This window comes from Globicephala melas, chromosome 13 (assembly GCF_963455315.2).
Source record: "Globicephala melas chromosome 13, mGloMel1.2, whole genome shotgun sequence".
NCBI lineage: Eukaryota > Metazoa > Chordata > Mammalia > Artiodactyla > Delphinidae > Globicephala > Globicephala melas.
The window spans coordinates 16,233,080-16,251,955 of record NC_083326.1 but is presented as its reverse complement, the minus strand read 5'-3'; the positions used below and the strand labels follow the sequence as shown (position 1 = coordinate 16,251,955).

The 18,876-nt window shown below is 39.3% G+C and overlaps 1 protein-coding gene across 1 annotated transcript in view; it reads right to left on the bottom strand.

Annotated features, from left to right (window-relative positions):
* CDH20 (cadherin 20) overlaps nt 1-18,876 on the bottom strand; it is a 206,187-nt gene that overhangs the window by 37,266 nt on the left and 150,045 nt on the right. Inside the window, exons 3-6 of the mRNA XM_030868088.2 lie at nt 16,871-17,165; nt 16,244-16,363; nt 13,594-13,761; nt 8,925-9,112 (exon numbers count right to left, since the gene is read on the bottom strand). Coding sequence (XP_030723948.1) covers nt 8,925-9,112; nt 13,594-13,761; nt 16,244-16,363; nt 16,871-17,165 — 771 coding nt within the window. The remainder of the gene's footprint in view (nt 1-8,924; nt 9,113-13,593; nt 13,762-16,243; nt 16,364-16,870; nt 17,166-18,876) is intronic.

Genomic DNA, 18,876 nt, shown 5'->3' with positions numbered 1-18,876 from the left:
GGTGGCGCAGTGGTTGAGAGTCCACCTGCCAATGCAGGGGACACGAGTTCATGCCCCGGTCCGGGAGGATCCCACATGCCACAGAGCGGCTGGGCCCGTGAGCCATGGCCTCTGGGCCTGCGCGTCCGGAGCCTGTGCTCCGCAACGGGGGAGGCCACAGTAGTGAGAGGCCTGCGTACCTCAAAAAAAAAAAAAAAAAAAAAAAATGATAGTGGAAATAACTACCGCAGAGCAGAGTAAAGAAAAACAAATGAAGAGAATTGAGGACAGTCTCAGAGACCTCTGAGACAACATTAAACGCACCAACATTCGAATTATAGGGATCCAGAAGAAGAGAAAAAGAAAGGGACTGAGAAAATATTTGAAGAAATTATAGTTGAAAACTTCCCTAATATGGGAAAGGAAATAGTCAATCAAGTCCGGGAAGTTCAGAGTCCCATAAAGGATAAATCCAAGGAGAACCACGCCAAGACACATATTAATCAAACTATCAGAAATTAAATACAAAGAAAAAATATTAAAAGCAGCAAGGGAAAAGCAACAAGTAACATACAAGGGAATCCCCATGAGGTTAACAGCTGATCTTCCAGCAGAAACTCTGCAAGCCAGAAAGGAGTGGCAGGACATATTTATAGTGATGAAAGGGAAAAACCTACAACCAAGATTACTCTACCCAGCAAGGATCTCATTCAGGTTTGATGGAAAAATTAAAAGCTTTACAGACAAAGAGAATTCTGCGCCACCAAACCAGCTTTACAACAAATGCTAAAGGAACTTCTCTGGGAAGGAAACACAAGAAAAGGAAAAGACCTACAATAACAAACCCAAAACAATTAAGAAAATGGTAATAGGAACATACATAATGAGAATTACCTTAAATGTAAATGGATTAAATGCTCCAACCAAAAGACATAGACTGGCTGAATGGATACAAAAACAAGACCCGTATATATGCTGTCTACAACAGACCAACTTCAGACCTAGAGACACATACAGACTGAAAGTAAGGGGATGGAAAAAGATATTGCATGCAAATGGAAATCAAAAGAAAGCTGGAGTAGCAATTCTCATATCAAACAAAATAGTCTTTAAAATAAAAATTGTTTGTTACAAGAGACAAAGCAGGACACCACATAATGATCAAGGGGTCAATCCAAGAAGAAGATATAACAACTGTAAATATTTATGCACCCTACATAGGAGCACCTCAATACATAAGGCAAATGGTATCAGCCATAAAAGGGGAAATTGACAGTAATACAGTCTTAGTAGGGGACTTTAACACCCCACTATCACCAACGGACAGATCATCCAAAATGAAAATAAATAAGGAAACACAAGCTTAAAATTACACATTAAACAAGATGGATTTAATTGATATTTATAGGACATTTCATCCAAAAACAACAGAATACACTTTCTTCTCAAGTGCTCATGGGATGTTCTCCAGGGTAGATCGTATCTTGGTTCACAAATCAAGCCTTGGGAAATTTAAGAAAATTGAAATCGTACCAAGTATCTTTTCTTACCACAACGCTATAAGAGGAGATATCAATTACAGGAAAAAATGTGTAAAACATGCAAACACATTGGAGGCTAAACAGTACACTACTGAATAACCAAGAGATCACTGAAGAAATCAAAGAGGAAATCAAAAAATACCTAGAAACAAATGACCATGAAAACACGATGACCCCAAACCTATGGGATGCAGAAAAAGCAGTTCTAAGATGGAAGTTCATAGCAATACAATCCCATCTCAAGAAATAAGAAAAAAACTCAAATAAACAACCTAAACTGACACCTAAAGCAACTGGAGGAAGAAGAACAAAAAAAACCCGAAGTTAGCAGAAGGAAAGAAATCATAAAGATCAGATCAGAAATAAATGAAAAGGAAATGGAGGAAATGATAGCAACAATAAAACTAAAAGCTGGTTCTTTGAGAAGGTAAACAAAATTGATAAACCGTTAGCCAGACTCATCAAGGAAAAAGGGAAAAGACTCAATAGAATGAAACAGAAGAAGTAACAACTGACACTGTAGAAATACAAAGGAACATGAGAGATTTCTACAAGCAACTATATGACAATAAAATGGACAACCTGGAAGAAAAGGACAAATTCTTAGAAAAGCGCAACCGTCTGAGACTGAACCAGGAAGAAATAGAAAATATAAACAGACCAATCACAAGCACTGAAATTGAAACTGTGATCAAAAATCTTCCAACAAAAAAAGCCCAGGAGCAGATGGCTTCACAAGCAGATTCTATCAAACATTTAGAGAAGAGCTAACATCTATCCTTCTCAAACTCCTCCAAAATATAGTAGAGGGAGGAACACTCCCAAACTCATTCTATGAGGCCACCATCACCCTGATACCAAAACCAGAGAAAGATGTCACAAAAAAAGAAAACTACAGGCCCATACCACTGATGAACATAGATGCAAAAATCCTCAGCGAAATACTAGCAAACAGAATCCAACAGCACATTAAACGGATCATACACCATGATCAAGTGGAGTTTATTCCAGGAATGCATGGATTCTACAGTATATGCAAATCAGTCAATGTAATACACTATATTAACAAATTGACGAATAAAAACCATATGATCATCTCAATAGATGCAGAAAAAGCTTTTGACAAAACTCAACACCCATTTATGATAAAATCCCTCCAGAGAGTAGGCATAGCGGAAACTTACTTCAACATAATAAAGACCATATATGACAAACCCACAGCCAACATCATTCTCAATGGTGAAAAACTGAAACCATTTCCACTAAAATCAGGAACAAGACAAGGTTACCCACTCTCACCGCTGTTATTCAACATAGTTTTGGAGGTTTTAGCCACAGCAATCAGAGAAGAAAAAGAAATAAAAGGAATCCAAATCAGAAAAGAAGAAGTAAAGCTGTCACTGTTTGCAGATGATGTGATACTACACATAGAGGATCCTAAAGATGCTACCAGAAAACTACTAGAGCTAATAAGTGAATTTGGTAAAGTAGCCGGATACAAAATTAATGCACAGAATTCTCTTGCATTCCTATACACTAATGATGAAAAATGTGAAAGAGAAATTAAGGAAACACTCCTATTTACCATTGCAACAAAAAGAATAAAACACCTAGGAATAAGCCTACCTAAGGAGACAAAATTCCTGTATGCAGAAAACTATAAGATACTGATGAAGGAAATTAAAGATGATACAGAAAGATGGAGAGATATACCATGTTCTTTGATTGGAAGAATCAGCACTGTGAAAATAACTATATTACCCAAAGCAATCTACATATTCAATGCAATCCGTATCAAACTACCAGTGGCATTTTTCCCAGAACTGGAACAAAAAATTTTACAGTTTGTATGGAAACACAAAAGACTACTAATAGCCAAAGCAATCTTAAGAAAAATGGAGCTGGAGGAATCAGACTCCTGGAATTCAGACTATACTACAAAGTTACAGTAATCAAGACAGTATGTTACTGGCACAAAAACAGAAATATAGACCAGTGGAACAGGATAGAAAGCCCAGAGATAAACCCACGCACATATGATCACCTTACCTTTGATAAAGGAGGCAAGAATATACAATGGAGAAAAGACAGCCTCTTCAATAAGTGGTGCTGGGAAAACTGGACAGCTACATGTAAAAGAATGAAATTAGAACACTCCCTAACACCATACACAAAAATAAACTCAAAGTGGGTTAAAGACCTATATGTAAGGCCAGACACTATAAAACTCTTAGAGGAAAACATAGGCAGAACACTCCATGACATAAATCACAGCAAGATCCTTTTTGACCCACCTCCTAGAGAAATGGAAATAAAAGTAAAAATAAACAAATAGGACCTAATGAATCTTAAAAGCTTAAACTTAAAAGCAAAGGAAAGCATAAACAAGACAAAAAGAGAACCCTTAGAATGGGAGAAAATATTTGCAAATGAAGCAACTGACAAAGGATTAATCTTCAAAATATACAAGCAGCTCATGCAGCTCAATATCAAAGAAAACAACCCAATCCAAAAATGAGCAGAAGACCTAAATAGACATTTGTTCAAAGAAGATAAACAGATTTCCAGCAAACATATGAAAGGATGCTCAACATGACTAATCATTAGAGAAATGCAAATCAAAACTACAGTGAGGTATCACCTCATACCAGTCAGAATGGCCATCATCAAAAAATCTATAAACAATAAATCCTGGAGAGGGTGTGGAGAAATGGGAACCCTCTTGCACTGTTGGTGGGAATGTAAATTGGTACAGCCACTAGGGAGAACAGTATGGAGGTTCCTGAAAAAACTAAAAATAGAACTACCATATGACCCAGCAATCTTACTACTGGGAATATACCTGGAGAAAAGCACAATTCAAAAAGAGCCATGTACCACAGTGTTCATTGCAGCACTATTTACAATAACCAGGGGATGGAAGCAACCTAAGTGTCCATTGACAGATGAATGGATAAAGAAGATGTGGCATGTATATACAATGGACTGTTACTTTGCCATAAAAAAAGAAATGAAATTGAGTTATTTGTAGTGAGGTGGATGGACCTAGAGTCTTTCACACAGAGTGAAGTAAGTCAGAAAGAGAAAAACAAATACCATATGCTAACAGATACACATGGAATCTACAAAAAAACCCAAGTGGTTCTGAAGAACCTAGGGGCAAGAGAGGAATAAAGATGCAGATGTAGAGAATGGACTTGGGGACATGGGGAGGGGGAAGGGTAAGCTGGGACGAAGTGAGAGAGGGGCATGGACATACATACACTACCAAATGTAAAATAGATAGCTAGTGGGAAGCAGCCGCATAGCACAGGGAGATCAGCTGGGTGCATTGTGACCACCTAGAGGGGTGGGATAGGAAGATTGGGAGGGAGATGCAAGAGGGAGGGTATATGGGGATATATGTATACGTATAGCCTATTCACTTTGTTATATAGCAGAAACTAATACACCATTGCAAAGCAATTATACTCCAATAAAGATGTTAAAAAAATTAAAAATAAAACAGTGATGAGAATTCATGGCACCTTAGGTTTGATGAAATTCAAAAGTTTTCTGCTTTGTGGCCTGCCTAAGAGGAGAGTGGACTTGAAACAATTGTTTATGGTATGCTGGAAGATGGAAGACATGCTGAAGACGTAAGATCATGCTCATATAGAATAAAGAACATTCTGAAAATTGTATGTTTCAAGTTATCTTTGAAAAGCATTTAAATTAAGAGACTGAAAATCAATTGATTGATTACTTAAAAGCCAAAAAAGACCCAAAGTACTGGGTAGTAATCAGTGTGGTTTTATGAAGACCCAATTCTATCAATTCAACTTGATTTCTCTTTTTGAAAAAGTGTGTGCTTTTTTAGACAAATAATAGGCCTAAGGGAAATAAATCAAAAGCAGAACATTTCTTTCAATTTTACATGACATTATTAATGACAAAGTAGGAGGATGGGTGTGGATCAAGCATCTGAGTGAATGTTGTTCCAAAGGTATAGATTGAGCAGTCAATAGCCTCTAAAGTATTTATTGTATTTGACTTGTCCATCTACTCAACTTATTGACCTCTCTTTTAATTCCATTTTCTGGCACCTCATAGGTTCAGAAGAGAAATCCAAATGACCTTGGCAAAGTTGATACATGTTTTGATTAGACATGGATATAGTTTTAGCAATGACAGTGAAAGACAGTGTTCTGTCTTATGAGGCTTAATCTTTTTTCCTGGTAAGGGAGCTGGAGAAACGACATTTTGAGGTTCCTTTCAGATACAGTCTATGGCCATACCACCCTAACCAATCTCATCATATACAAAATTATAATAGTTAATATTTTTTAAATTAATGGCTTATAGTAAGGTCTAAGATATATTCTAATAATTTGACAAATTAATATTTTATTATTTAGAATTATATACTATTTAAGATATAAAATAAAATTTAAAATATATTGAGAACCTCAAAAGCTCTTCTTCTGATTGCTTAATTCTTTAAAGATAATCTTTGCATTAAAGAGATAATAATTATCCCAAACTCTGAGCTTTTACCTCGTTTATAGTTACCAGTCATGATAGGCAATGTATTATTAATTTTTAGCTTGAGACATGCCACATAATAGGGGAGTGTTCTTAATCTTATGTCATACAACAACTTGGTATTATTATTCTAGTCACCTTTTATAAAGTATTATTAGTTCTCAAAGAATATGAGTAAAGTAAACTGCAATATTTAAATTACATCCAGATTTATATGATGGTTCCAAAGCTAATGTCAGCATTTTGCACTGTTTTGAGGTCATTGTGTGCTGGTTATAAAGATTTCTGGTTGGAGGAATGCTGGATATATCTGTTCTTTTGCTGTACGTGATTGCACCTTAAATAAATAAGGACAAACATGTGAACTCTTCCCTTCTTCCTTTCTAAAGCAGTGTTAATTCAGCTCTATGGAACAGCATAGAATAAAGTTATTATTGACACATTAACTTGTGCCACATTCTAAGTTATGACTTTGTTGCTTTTGTCAAGGTCATCAATGACCTCCCTGTTCTTAAAATCTGTGATTAATTTTCAGTGTTTTAATATGACCTTTAGCAGCACTTATCACAGCAGCACTTACAGCAGTCACTCTCTTCTCTTGGAAACAGTTTCTTTACACCTTCCAGGACACCACACTCTCCTGATCTTCCTTCTGCCTCCCTGGGCTCTCCTCCTCAGTCTCCTTGCTTGTTTTTGTTCTCCCTGACCTTGTCACGTTGGGCTGCCACAGGATTTATTTCACTGCCCTCTTCTCCATCTATGCTGGATCCCTTGGAATATTATTATTTTTTACTTGCTTTAAGTACCATTTATGACTCTCAAATTTTCAGTCCAGAACTCTTCTCCAAATTCCAGACTCCTATAACCAACAACTGCTATACATCTCCACTTGGGTGTCTGATAGACATTGCAAACGTAACATGCTCAGAACTGAATGCCAGTATTTCCCCATATCACTTAGTGCCATCTCTATTCTTTTTGTTGCTCAACCGACTCCTCTTTTTCTTTCATATCTTCATCCAATTTGTTAGGAAATCCTGTTGGTTCTACTTTCAAAATATATTCAGATTCTGACCAGTTCTCACCACATCCATTCCCAATACTGTAGACCAAGCCATCATCATCTCTTACCTTGATTATTGCAATAGCCTTTCAGCTGGTCTCCCTGTTTCCATTCTTGCCCCCTTATGGCCTTTTCTCAACACAGCATACACAGTAATTATTTCATAATAAAAGTCCAGTGATGTCACACATCTGTTAAAATCCTTCAGTTCTCCACTTTAGTCAGATTAAAACCCAAAGTCCTTAATCTGCCTACAAGGTCCTAACACAATCTGTCTCCCTTGTTACTTTTCTGACCTCATCTCCTTCTGGTCTCCCTCTCCAGCCTTATAAACCCCCTTGCTGTTCTTGAAACAAGCCAGGCAGAGTCCCACCTCAGGGTCGTTGCACTGGCTGTTCCTTTGTCTGGAACACTTTCCTCAGTATTTCCAGTCCATTCCCTCGTTTATAGGGCTGCCATTTATGGTTCTCACTGAAAGTCATTTACAGGGCTCCTCCGAGGGTTGTGCACTGTCAGCCTGCCCAACTCTGTGCTGTGACTCTGCCCATTTCAAGTCTTTGCATAAATGTGACTTCTGTGTGAGGCCAGTCACAAGCATGCAATTAAATTTGAAGTCATGTTGGCTCTTCTGATCTTGCTTTGTTCTATTTTACACCCCCTCCCACATAGCACTTATCACTTTCTAATATACAACTTTATTGACTTACTTGCTTTTTTTTTTTTCCTGTGATACGCGGGCCTGTCACTGTTGTGGCCTCTCCCGTTGTGGAGCACAGGCTCCGGACGCGCAGGCTCAGCGGCCATGGCTCATGGGCCTAGCCGCTCTGTGGCATGTGTGATCCTCCTGGACCGGGGCACGAACCCGTGTCCCCTGCATCGGCAGGCAGACTCTCAACCACTGCGCTACCAGGGAAGCCCTACTTGCTATTTTTGATTGTCTTCTTCCCCTTACTAGAGTAAACGTCAAGAGGGCAGAGGTTTTCAGTTGTTTTACTTACTCTCTACATTAAATGCCTAGAACAGTGCCTGGCACATAGGTAGGCACTCAACAAATCTTTGTTGAAGAAATAATTTAAGATATCTTGGGTTTTAAGTTGTATTTGAAATAGAGGAGAAGGAAGATGAAATCAATACTTTTTTGAATTAATGTATTTTATCAGATATATTTATTAGGATGTTAAAACTTCAATTATTTTTAGGTTTTATCTTTCAGCTGAGTATGTCCATATGAGCTTTATGCCACAGAATCGATAGCTTACATTCAGAAAACTTATTAACTCACTATGAAAACTTATTAACTTATTATAACTCCTTACTATGAAGGAGTTCCAAGTGGTAACATCACTCAGCAGGTGTGTTTGATAAAGCCTTTCCAAGTCTGATTAGCATCTTTAGGTCTTTAAGTAGCAATTTAAAAATCCCTGCGTGTTATTTATTGATTAATAATAATAGTATAGCTTGCTTTATTGTTGTTTATGGTATACTGTGGTAAAAGTGAGGTTATTCAAATGCAGATATTGGTCATTAACATCATTAGGGAATTAAGCTACAGCAGTTCTTTAAAGTGGCTAAGTAGTTAGCTAGAAGTGACATATTTATAATACATTTTTATCATGACTTGGTACCCTTTCTGTAAAATGATGACACAGCCAGTGTTCACATGTAAACAAAAGGAGTAAGAGGCTTTTTTCTTAATGATAGGAAAGTGTATCAGAGGATTTGAAGCAATACGTATCAATAATATAACAGTCCTTACTAATATTTCATACACATTCAAAGCCTCCATTGAAATGATTTGGAAAAAGGAGTTTGATTACCTTCTTCACAGTTATGATGCCGACTTGGAAATTGGGATCTGTGTTAATGTCGAATGCATCTGCACCATCTCCATCCACAATAGTGTACTTCATCTCTGCATTAATTCCTTCATCCAAGTCCTTGGCAAACACCCTTCCCACAGTAGAGCTAACTGGAGCTGATTCCAACACACTCATCTGATAATGTTCTGTGAAGAAGAGTTAGAACATGCATTTTTTGTAATCTGTTACTACCAAAAAAAAGCCTCTTCCGTATCACATCATGTCCACCATGCTGTGCAAAACATCTTTTTCATGGTCCAAAAGTTAACACTCGAGTTTTACAGATGAAAAAACTGAGATCCAAAGAGGCTGAGTAAATGTTATTGGGTCATAGCCTGTACTGGATGTTTGATAAGTAGGTGCCAAAATACCTTGATCATAATCCTAGGAGTAGGACAGGACAAAAGCAAAAATATTTCTTATCTCAGTGAATCTACCTTCAGAGTGGTAGGAAGTATCAGTACCTTGCTTTCCAATCTTTTCTTCCTAATGAACCATTTCCCCAAATGTTAATTACTTCTGAGAAAAATAGAAAAAACATTGTGGTCACAAAGTATGTATTTACTCTGTTCACGTTTCAAATGCCCACATTTTCCTTTGTAGCCTGGCCATGATGCTGAATGCCTCTCTCTATGACCACCTGCCCAAATTTAATGGAGACCAGTGATCTACAAAGGAGGACCAGCCATGGAGAACAAACTCCACCAGCTTCAATCTGTCCATGCACCTGGGACTGCCCATTGGCAGCTTCTTCATGGACAGATCTCTGATGCTTCTTGTTCTCTTTTCCATAATAGAATGCCCATAGAGTTCTCACATATGTAAGAAACTCAGAGCCAGTAATGTTCTCCTTTTCAACTTGATATCCTGAATTCACTAATTCAGTTCATTTTTGTCTCCACGAAGTAGTATTTTCATTAACTTACATTCTCTGGGGCTGAACTTTTTGACATTCTTCATTATTTTGTCAGTCATAATGTGAATAACTAAATATTAAACAATCACATTTTCAATATGTACATGGCCTCTCTGATTCTAATATGCATTGCAAGCTGTGGGGATGTGAACCTGGGAAGTCTGGGATGTGATGGCTTGAGTCTCACAAAGATTTGGGGAGGCTGACAGCACCCAGCCAGCTCACAGCACCCTCCCCTGCACAGGAGGAGAAATGATGACTGTTCTTTGCCAGCGTGAGCCAGGAAATTGCTAATGTCTGTACTAAACTGGAGGCACTTGGATTTCATGATCTCTTTACATTCACTTCCAAAGTTGTTGATGGATTAGACTTTCTATTGCAGAACACGTTTGGGAAAAACAAATAATTTTCTCCAGGAAAGCTCTATGTTCTGTGTTGAAACAAACATATAATTTCTACACATAATGCATTATATTAGAAATAAATAGTCTGAGGTTTTTACATTCCCTTATATTTGGTTCAATTAAAGGTGACTGAGCTTGTTCAATATAAAATAGTAGGTGTGTCATTGTGTTGACACCTAATCAGTTATGATAATATTTGTGAAAAAGAAGGAAAGTGGGATTCCTAGAATGAAGAATCAGAAGATTAATAATGCCTAAGAGTTTATCCAAGGTAGGTTATGGAATAATGAGATCATTTAAACTTAGTTTTAGCAAATAAGAGAAATAATTAATGGTGAGATAAAGAAAATTTTTTATAAGCCCAAAAATAATGACTATTTTACTTTTTTTCTTTTTTTTTGCGGTATGCGGGCCTCTCACTGTTGTGGCCTCTCCCGTTGCGGAGCACAGGCTCCGGACGAGCAGGCTCAGCGGCCATGGCTCACAGGCCCAGCTGCTCCGCAGCATGTGGGATCTTCCCAGACCGGGGCACGAACCCGTGTCCCCTGCATCGGCAGGCAGACTCTCAACCACTGCGCCACCAGGGAAGCCCAATAATGACTATTTTAGAGGAAGCAGAGATAATGTGTGAACAATGTTTAGAGACACAGAGATTACTTTTATACATTTCCATTTTGTCTTCCGTGCAACATAGTCTGTGTTTCCACTCTATTCTAGGTTCTTCATTATTTAAAAAAAATGACGACTCAAAATGTGTGCTTTAAAATGGTGTTAAGGTGTTGCCTTGTGGGGCAGGACTAAAACCCCCAGTTATCACTGTATTGTGTTATGCTTCTGTGAAGCTGCCGTGTTTGGGGTGATATTGAGACAGGCTGGGACCTGGGCCCTTTTGCTGCAGGGCTGCAGTGCTTGCACCTGGACACACCTCTCCTCCAGCAACAAAAGACAGAGAAGCTATATGAGACTAAAAATAACTGGGTGCATGCACAGTTGGGGCAAATTCTGGACAAAAGATACAAAGAGACCAAAAAACCCACTGCCACTTTTGAAGGGCCCAGAGCAAAAGCAGGGTACTGCGCCTGCCCCCTGCACACAACACCACCTAAGTGGTGGGCAGACCTCCCCAGCCACCCCTCTGTCCCGACCCCTGGACACACCCCTACCCTCAACCCATATAAGGAGTGAGCTCGCCCCCGCGCAGGGAGCAAGCAAGGGAAACTGTTGTTCTCACTCGCCACTGCTGCGAGTCCCCAGTAAAGCCTTGCCTGAATTTCTTGCCTGGCCTCTGATCAATTTCTATTGATTAAGGAGGCCAAGAGCCCTGGTAGGTAACATACAACTTCCCTGCAATATGTCCAGATCTACATACTGTGAGCTGTGTAATAACTTCGTTCTTCCCTTTATGCCTCAGAGATACTGTCTAGTGTCAAATTACAAAGCCAGATAGGATCAAGGATGTTCAAGAATCTGTAGTCTACAGTGTGCACAGTGTGAGCCATTCATGAAATAATAAAGATGAAACCCACGGGGTCAGCAAAGCAATTAAGAAGCCAATCCATATGGCATTTCATAAACTGTTTTCATGATGCACTACTATTCTGATTTGTAGAACCAATCAACTTAGTAACCTACTTATTTGTACCACTTGTGAAATATTTAATATACTGTCTTTTAGTTTCACGAAATCTCATGGGGACTTTATGGATACCAGTTGTATGTAAATATTTGAGTTCTCTTCCTCTGTTTACATAGATAAAATAGATGGCTTACTTGGTTTGACTGACTCAAAATGTAGCTATTCAGCTGATGGTCTGGTTTTTAGTTTAGTTGTTGTTGTTGTTTAACCTGATTCCCCCTGGTTAAGTCTTTCACCTGGAGTTGTGTCTGCTGCTCTCACTTCTCCAACTGCTCCCTTTTAGGCATCTGCTTCTCAAATTCACATCTCTGTTCCTGGGCTCCATTCCACAGTCATAGCTCTATATTCCACCTTCCTTAAGGACCTTCAATCTGATTGTCCTGCTGTCACTTCATATTCAAATTGGAATTTGTCTTCCTCCTTCCCTGCCACTAGTTCCATTATGTATCCTCTGTTTCTATCAGTAGTACAATTCTTCTCCCTGTCACCCAGACTTAGAACATCACTGTCATCTTTGATTCCATCTTCCCTTAGCCAAGAAATCAAGAGACAGAAATCCAAGTTTTCTTATTTGCCCCATTCCACCCCTTCTGCTGTTTCCTTACATCCTTATCAGTTCAAATCTGGACCACTCTAAAAGCCTTCTAACAGACTCTCCTGCTTCTAGTCTCCACCCCTAGCAACCAGTGCTGTACGCGGCTATCATATTAGCCTTCCTTTATGTCTCTCACTTGCTCAAAAACTTTGCAGTGACTTCCGTTAGAAATATAACAAATTTGAAACACTGAAGAGCAGGTCTTCATTTTAGGGATCTTTGAACATAAAATTACATTTGCAGCTTTATTTCTAGGTCTTTATATCCCATATCTAGAATGTTGCCCAAAGCAAATATTTTTTGAATGAATAGCTTCCCCCTTCTGGAATGTTTTCCTTTCTTCCTATTTGAATCCTTTATATTCTTCAGTCCCCTGCTGAGCTCTCTTCCTTTTATTAAGCCTTTACTCATCTTGGTTTCTTGTGAAGGCTTCATTCTACAGTAACCAAGTGGCACAGCAAATGCTGCTTCCTGGTTAACTTTTGATGAGTATTGAGTATGTACTCCCCAAGTGGACTTTAAGCTTCACAGGGGCAGAGACTGGGTTTCAGTCATCTTGTGCCCCTCATGCCCGGGGCCCTTACAGAGCAGGTGCTTGGTACCTGCTTGTGAATTGATTGGTGAAGGTGGTCAGATGGGTCACTATGTTCACCTCCAGCTGTGGCATAGTTTCCCTGCATGCATTCTCAACAAGGGCAGTATTGCCCCCTAGGGGGCAAAAATCGATTCTTGTTGGGGAGAGGTGAAAAAATCTTAGATACTTATTATATATTACAATGGTTTGTGGCTCTCTAAAGTTCAGCCCTACCCAACAAAGTCTTACTGCTTAATATTTAATTTTATGGGGAGTGGTCAGGGCATGGCAATCAAGAAAAAAAGAGTTTAAACACTGGTTTAGTGCTATGGGAAGTTGGTATCTAGAAGGGAAATAATTATGTGAGAATTGCATGATAAATGTCAGAAAGGAATCCATGAAAAATTGAACTCAAAGAGGGACTCAGGCCTTTCTCTTTCACCGCTGTCACAGCTGCATCCCTCTGGCTTGAGACCTATACTCTCACTGGTTAGGTACTCACTCTGGGGAAAGCGGGGTGGGTTATCATTGACATCTGAGAGGGTGATGTTGACCGTTGTGGTCCCAGCTAATCCGCCAAGCTGCCCTCCCATGTCCTTGGCTTGGATAATCACTTCATAGTATTCTTTGGCTTCTCGGTCCATGTTCATGAGTGCTGTCCTAATTACACCTGCAGAATAGAAATGACTTTGTTTTTAAAAACAAAACCACAAGTTCCATTTTAAAGATTGGGTTCTAGGCTTCTCCTTGTGCATTGTTAATGGCTAGAGTTGAGATGCAAGTCACATCTTTTATTAAATTTGAGGTCAGAATCCCAGCGTCAAAAAAATGCTGTGCTTAAACAAAGGGTGAATAAATAACTATTCCAGCCGGCAGAGCTTCGTGGGCCGATTTCCTTTGGCAACATTACTGAGAAAGAGCAGGAGGTGGCAGCAGTGCTTCTCTAACAGGCTGGGGGACTGGCAGTCTGAGACAGTTTCAGGCTGCTCTCTCTCACCAGACAAAACGGGCTTCGGGTCCGCAAAATAAAGCCTCATATGCCTGCAAATCTGTGATTTTAGATAATTCTCCTTTAGCTCTTTCTTTCAGCCCCTAGAGCCCTTGTAGTGTGAATGACTCTTCTTTAGGCAACTCGTTCCTAGTCTGCTTTCTCCTGCCTGCACAGTAATTGTAAGCAGGGTTGGAATTCAGATTTGCTTTTCCTTTTGTTATATGTTCATTCTGTTTTGTTAGGTTCTGCTTACCTCTGTGCTTCAGTGCATTCCGTGAGCTAAGACATGAAAGATGCTCTGTGAGTTGTTTATTTTTAACAGACATACAGGATGATCTCCCCCAGACCGTAGGTAGCAGCACTGCCGTATGATGATACGGTTTCAGTTAGGAAGAGGGGTCTAAGTCAAAATCCTGTGAAATGCGTTGTTTTGATCCTGCCAAGGATGTGTGGTAATGTTTTATATTCCTTTGAACACTTCAACTTAGAAAAGTTGACTTCTGTGCTCTCTAGGTAAAGATTAAAGGCTTGTTTACTTCAGGTTTACAACATGACCCTTGGCTAAGCAGACCTTTTGCATGCCAAGGGAAGGAACTGGGAACCACAAACCTGTCCCCATTTTACTCCTATAATGTATATATATTGCATTATAGTAACAACATTCTAAAGTGAAATATTTGGCATTTTCTTTTTTTAAATGGCCTATGGGCATGGCAATAACGATCTTTTCATGTATTTTTGAACTTAACACTATAGATGCCCCCTGGGAGCTGTCAAAATAATGTAAGTTTCCTCTTGGGATGTAAAGGACACATTACCGACTTCCTGTCTGTATTTTTCCTCCCTGTGGGCACCCCCTCAGTCTCCCTCCCTCCATCTGTAGAATGGTTAAAGTTACTGTTTTATGGAAGTCCCTAACAGCAACCTTTTTTCTTTCCTCCTACTAATGTATACTCCCTCACTTTCTACTTTTATGATACAGTTTTCCAAATGCCTGGTTCCCCTGAGGACTTCTGGAAAAAAATTATATCAGGTTGCTAATAGAAATGTGTTTTTTCTATTTCCTGTAAAGGGATGACTTTGAGTGTTTGTCATTGACTTTATCTCTGTGGCTATAAGTTTCTTTACTCAAGTTCTGTGTTAATTACTCTTCGGTCCTCAATTTTCCTGTGTGTGAAATGGGAGTAACAACACTTCCATATATTTCACTAGTTCACAAGATTATTGGGAGGCTCAAATATGGTAATATTTATGAATGTATTTTAAAAGCGAGAAAGTCTGGCACAAGTGCAAGATAATAATCATAATAATTGCTCTGCCCAACTTGAAAGTATTAAAGGGAGTCCTTCATAGATAAAACATAAATTCTGTAGTCAAAGCTCTTGGGTAAAACTGAAAACAAAACAAAACAAAAATCCCAAAGCCAAATTGATTTGTTGATTGCTGACGTGTTCTTTTGTAGCACATTGCTCCTTACCTCCTTACCCACCCAGTTCTCTATGCTGTCCTCCCTGTTAGAGTGTCCCACTTAGCACCTCCTTTTTGGGGGACCACATTCCATGCTCTGTGCTCTCTCCTCCCTCATCACATTCATCCACTCATTCTGGCCTTGCTCTGTGCTTAGTACGGGGTGGCTCAGTGGGAAGAACATCAGACCACATGTCAGGGGACACCTCTACAACCAGAAGTACTTTGTTAGGTCTCCGTTCCCAATTTCCTTATCCTTTAAGTGAAGAGTGATGGACTGGATTATTCCCCTAAGGTTCTTCCTAGTTTCAAAATCAATTATTCTAGTTCTGTAGTGAGCCCAGGTTAATATGCCAATCCTCTTAGATCTTCTTGGCGTTATAAAAGACCTTACTCCCCGGGAATAAATACAACCATGGTATTTTTGCAGGTTAGTGAGGAGGCATACTTTTGTGTAGGCAGTTCTTTGGGCCTCTCCAATCAGACTTTATCCACTGTCTATGCATTGTGCTGCTCTTACCCACCAGGGCAGTGCTAGTTTGGTCTCTTAATCCCAAAGCTTATAACAATCCTCTCTAGTTAATACATTCCCTGGAGAGTTCTTGAAAAGGAGAGTTGTGTCTGTCATAAATAGCAGTTACAAATCATTAGAGAATAAAATCAACACCTCTGACTCAAGTATTACATCACATACCTGTTTTGGAGTCCACAGAAAAATATGGCTGGCCCTGGAGGATGCTGTACATTACCCGGGCACTGTTGCCATAGGTTGGGTCATCAGCATCTGTGGCTGTCACCTGGATAACAGAAGTTCCTGAGGGAGAGAGATGGTGGAAACCTATTCAAGTTGAATTGCTAAAGGCTGAATGCAATCCTGAATGGGCATTTTTAAAGCATTTGCTTCCTTGGGAGGGCCTCTTTCTAGGTCAAGTTTCCATAACTGCTTAGTACAGAAGTACCTCTTCAGTGGGGATGGGAGTTACTTGTGTTTTAAATTCTTAGTAACTCGTAAGGACAACACAGTCTTTGGGCCCTTCATTCTTCTTTTTGATAGTACCAAAATGCTTCTCCCTTATGAATCAAATATTATCTATCTATCATCTATATTTTGTTTTGCTTTTTAAGAACCGGAACTGAATAACAATACTAAGCTTAGTATTACTACTATTTTATACTATGGCTGTCTTCATTGTCTAAGTAGCTTGGTAGAGTTTTATGATTTGTGAACTGTTGTGCACATTCTGTCCTTCTCCGTGTTTAGACAGGAGGATCTTCTATAGTGGAACCGCTGTTTGTGAGAATCAGTGAATCTCCACCTTACCCACTGGTGACATTTCTGGCACAGTGGCGACATAAGGTCCATCCAGGAACTTGGGCTCATTGTCATTGATGTCTTGGATTTTAATGATGAACTCTGACTCTGGCTCCATTGGCCTGCCCGTCCGCCTGTCCAGGGCTTGAGCCCTTAAAGTGTACTGGGCCCTTTCCTCTCGGTCAAGCCTCTGAATGGCATGGATGTCTCCAGTGGTGTCGTCGATGGTAAACACGACACCTGCACCTTCTCCAGAGAGGATGTATTTGATGGATCCATCCCCCCGGTCCATGTCTGAATGAAGCTGAGGAAAAAAAGCACCGACATATGAACAGGTGTCAGAAATAAATAGATTTTTCAATATGGTCTAAATTTATGATTTCCTTTCAAACAGAAAGACTTTTTTTCACTCAGATGTTTAAAATGTCTACAGAGAACTAATACGCATTGAACATGATTATATCAAAGAGCAAATATAAGTTGATGAATAAGTAAAGTTTCTCCACATTCCATTCAGTATCCTTAACTTAGTACTGTTTTTGAAGTTCCTTTCCCTGAGAAGTATAGAAAACAGGAGTTCTGGAAAGTGTAGGTCCCAATGTGTACAATAGAAGCAAGTCTAATAAGAAGGAGTCCAGCCTTTCCATTTAATTTTTTTTTTTAAGAAAAGGACAAGCTAAACATTTAAAAATTGTACAAGTGTTGATATAAATTAAGTTTTGGAATTTCAGAAACTTTATGACAGTTCGAGTTGGCTGAGAAGCTGATGAAATAGCTAATAGATAGACCAGTGGCCACCATACTGGAAATACAAAATGACTTCCAGGGGCTCTTGAAATTCTCTGAATTCCGTAGTTTCACTCAGTGGGACTATGCTTGTTTATGTTTCAGGCATCAAAATGGAATTTTACTGCTGGTTATTATTCTTTGTATCAGTGTATCTCTCCTTTTGGTGGGACCAGTTCTTGGCCTCATAACTGAATCACTCAAATCTATATGTGGAAGGTTCTGTTAGGGACATGCTTTTATCTGTCCATCCAGCTATATTTCCTCCCAAATTACTTTGTAACGACTCTCGAAATGAGTCCGGGGCACTATTTTCATATTAAGCCTAGAAATAAACTCCTGCACCCCTAATTATAGACAATGTATATAGATGGCAAGAACCCTGGAATTTTGTGCTCTTATAATAGTCCTTCTCTAAGGGGGCAACAGAAAATTAGTTACACTTAGTCAGCTACCACCAGCTCTGTTGTTGCTGGGGTAGTTAGCACTTTGCATAGCTCAGTGATGAAGTCCATGAGATATAGTTTATAAAACAGACAGCCAGCATTAGGGTTAGGCCAGAGAGGCAAGTATATCTGGCCTGAACACTGTCTGTATCAGTTATAAATTGAGTGCCCTTGACAAATTATTTAACGCTTATAACTCTCAAGTTCCTCATATTATAAATGTAGAGGACAATGTTAATTCTTACTGTGAAGGTTTGTTGGGCTCATTAGAGATTAATGTATGTAAAGCACCTAGTACAGTGTCTTTCCCATAATAGGAAAGCTATAAATGGGGCCAATTACCATGATGATATACGTGCATAGAGAGAAGGGTATTAACATGCCCAGCTCTTCTGTACTCCCTTCAAACCTTCAGGAGTGTAGCAGAGACGGCAAAAAAACAACCTGTTGGCCTTTTTGTTATGCATAGCCCAATGGTAGAAGCTAGAGAAGGCTGCCTGAAGCATTGCTGGGACAGTGTTGGTCTGAGGATTAAATGGCACGGACACCAAGAAGACACCTGAAAGTGTATTCATGACATCCTCAGACAAGGATGGGTTTGCAGGTTGTGGCTGGTTTTGAGCTGAATCTCAAATTGACTCACGGCCAAATCACACAGGCAGCGATTTTGCTGCCTAGAGGAATTCAGCTGTGTCTTATCTACAGAAGGGAAGTAAGAGAACAAAATTGACCGAAAAAATAGCTGTGGATTTTTTTCTACTTAAAGAATTCTATTTAGAATAT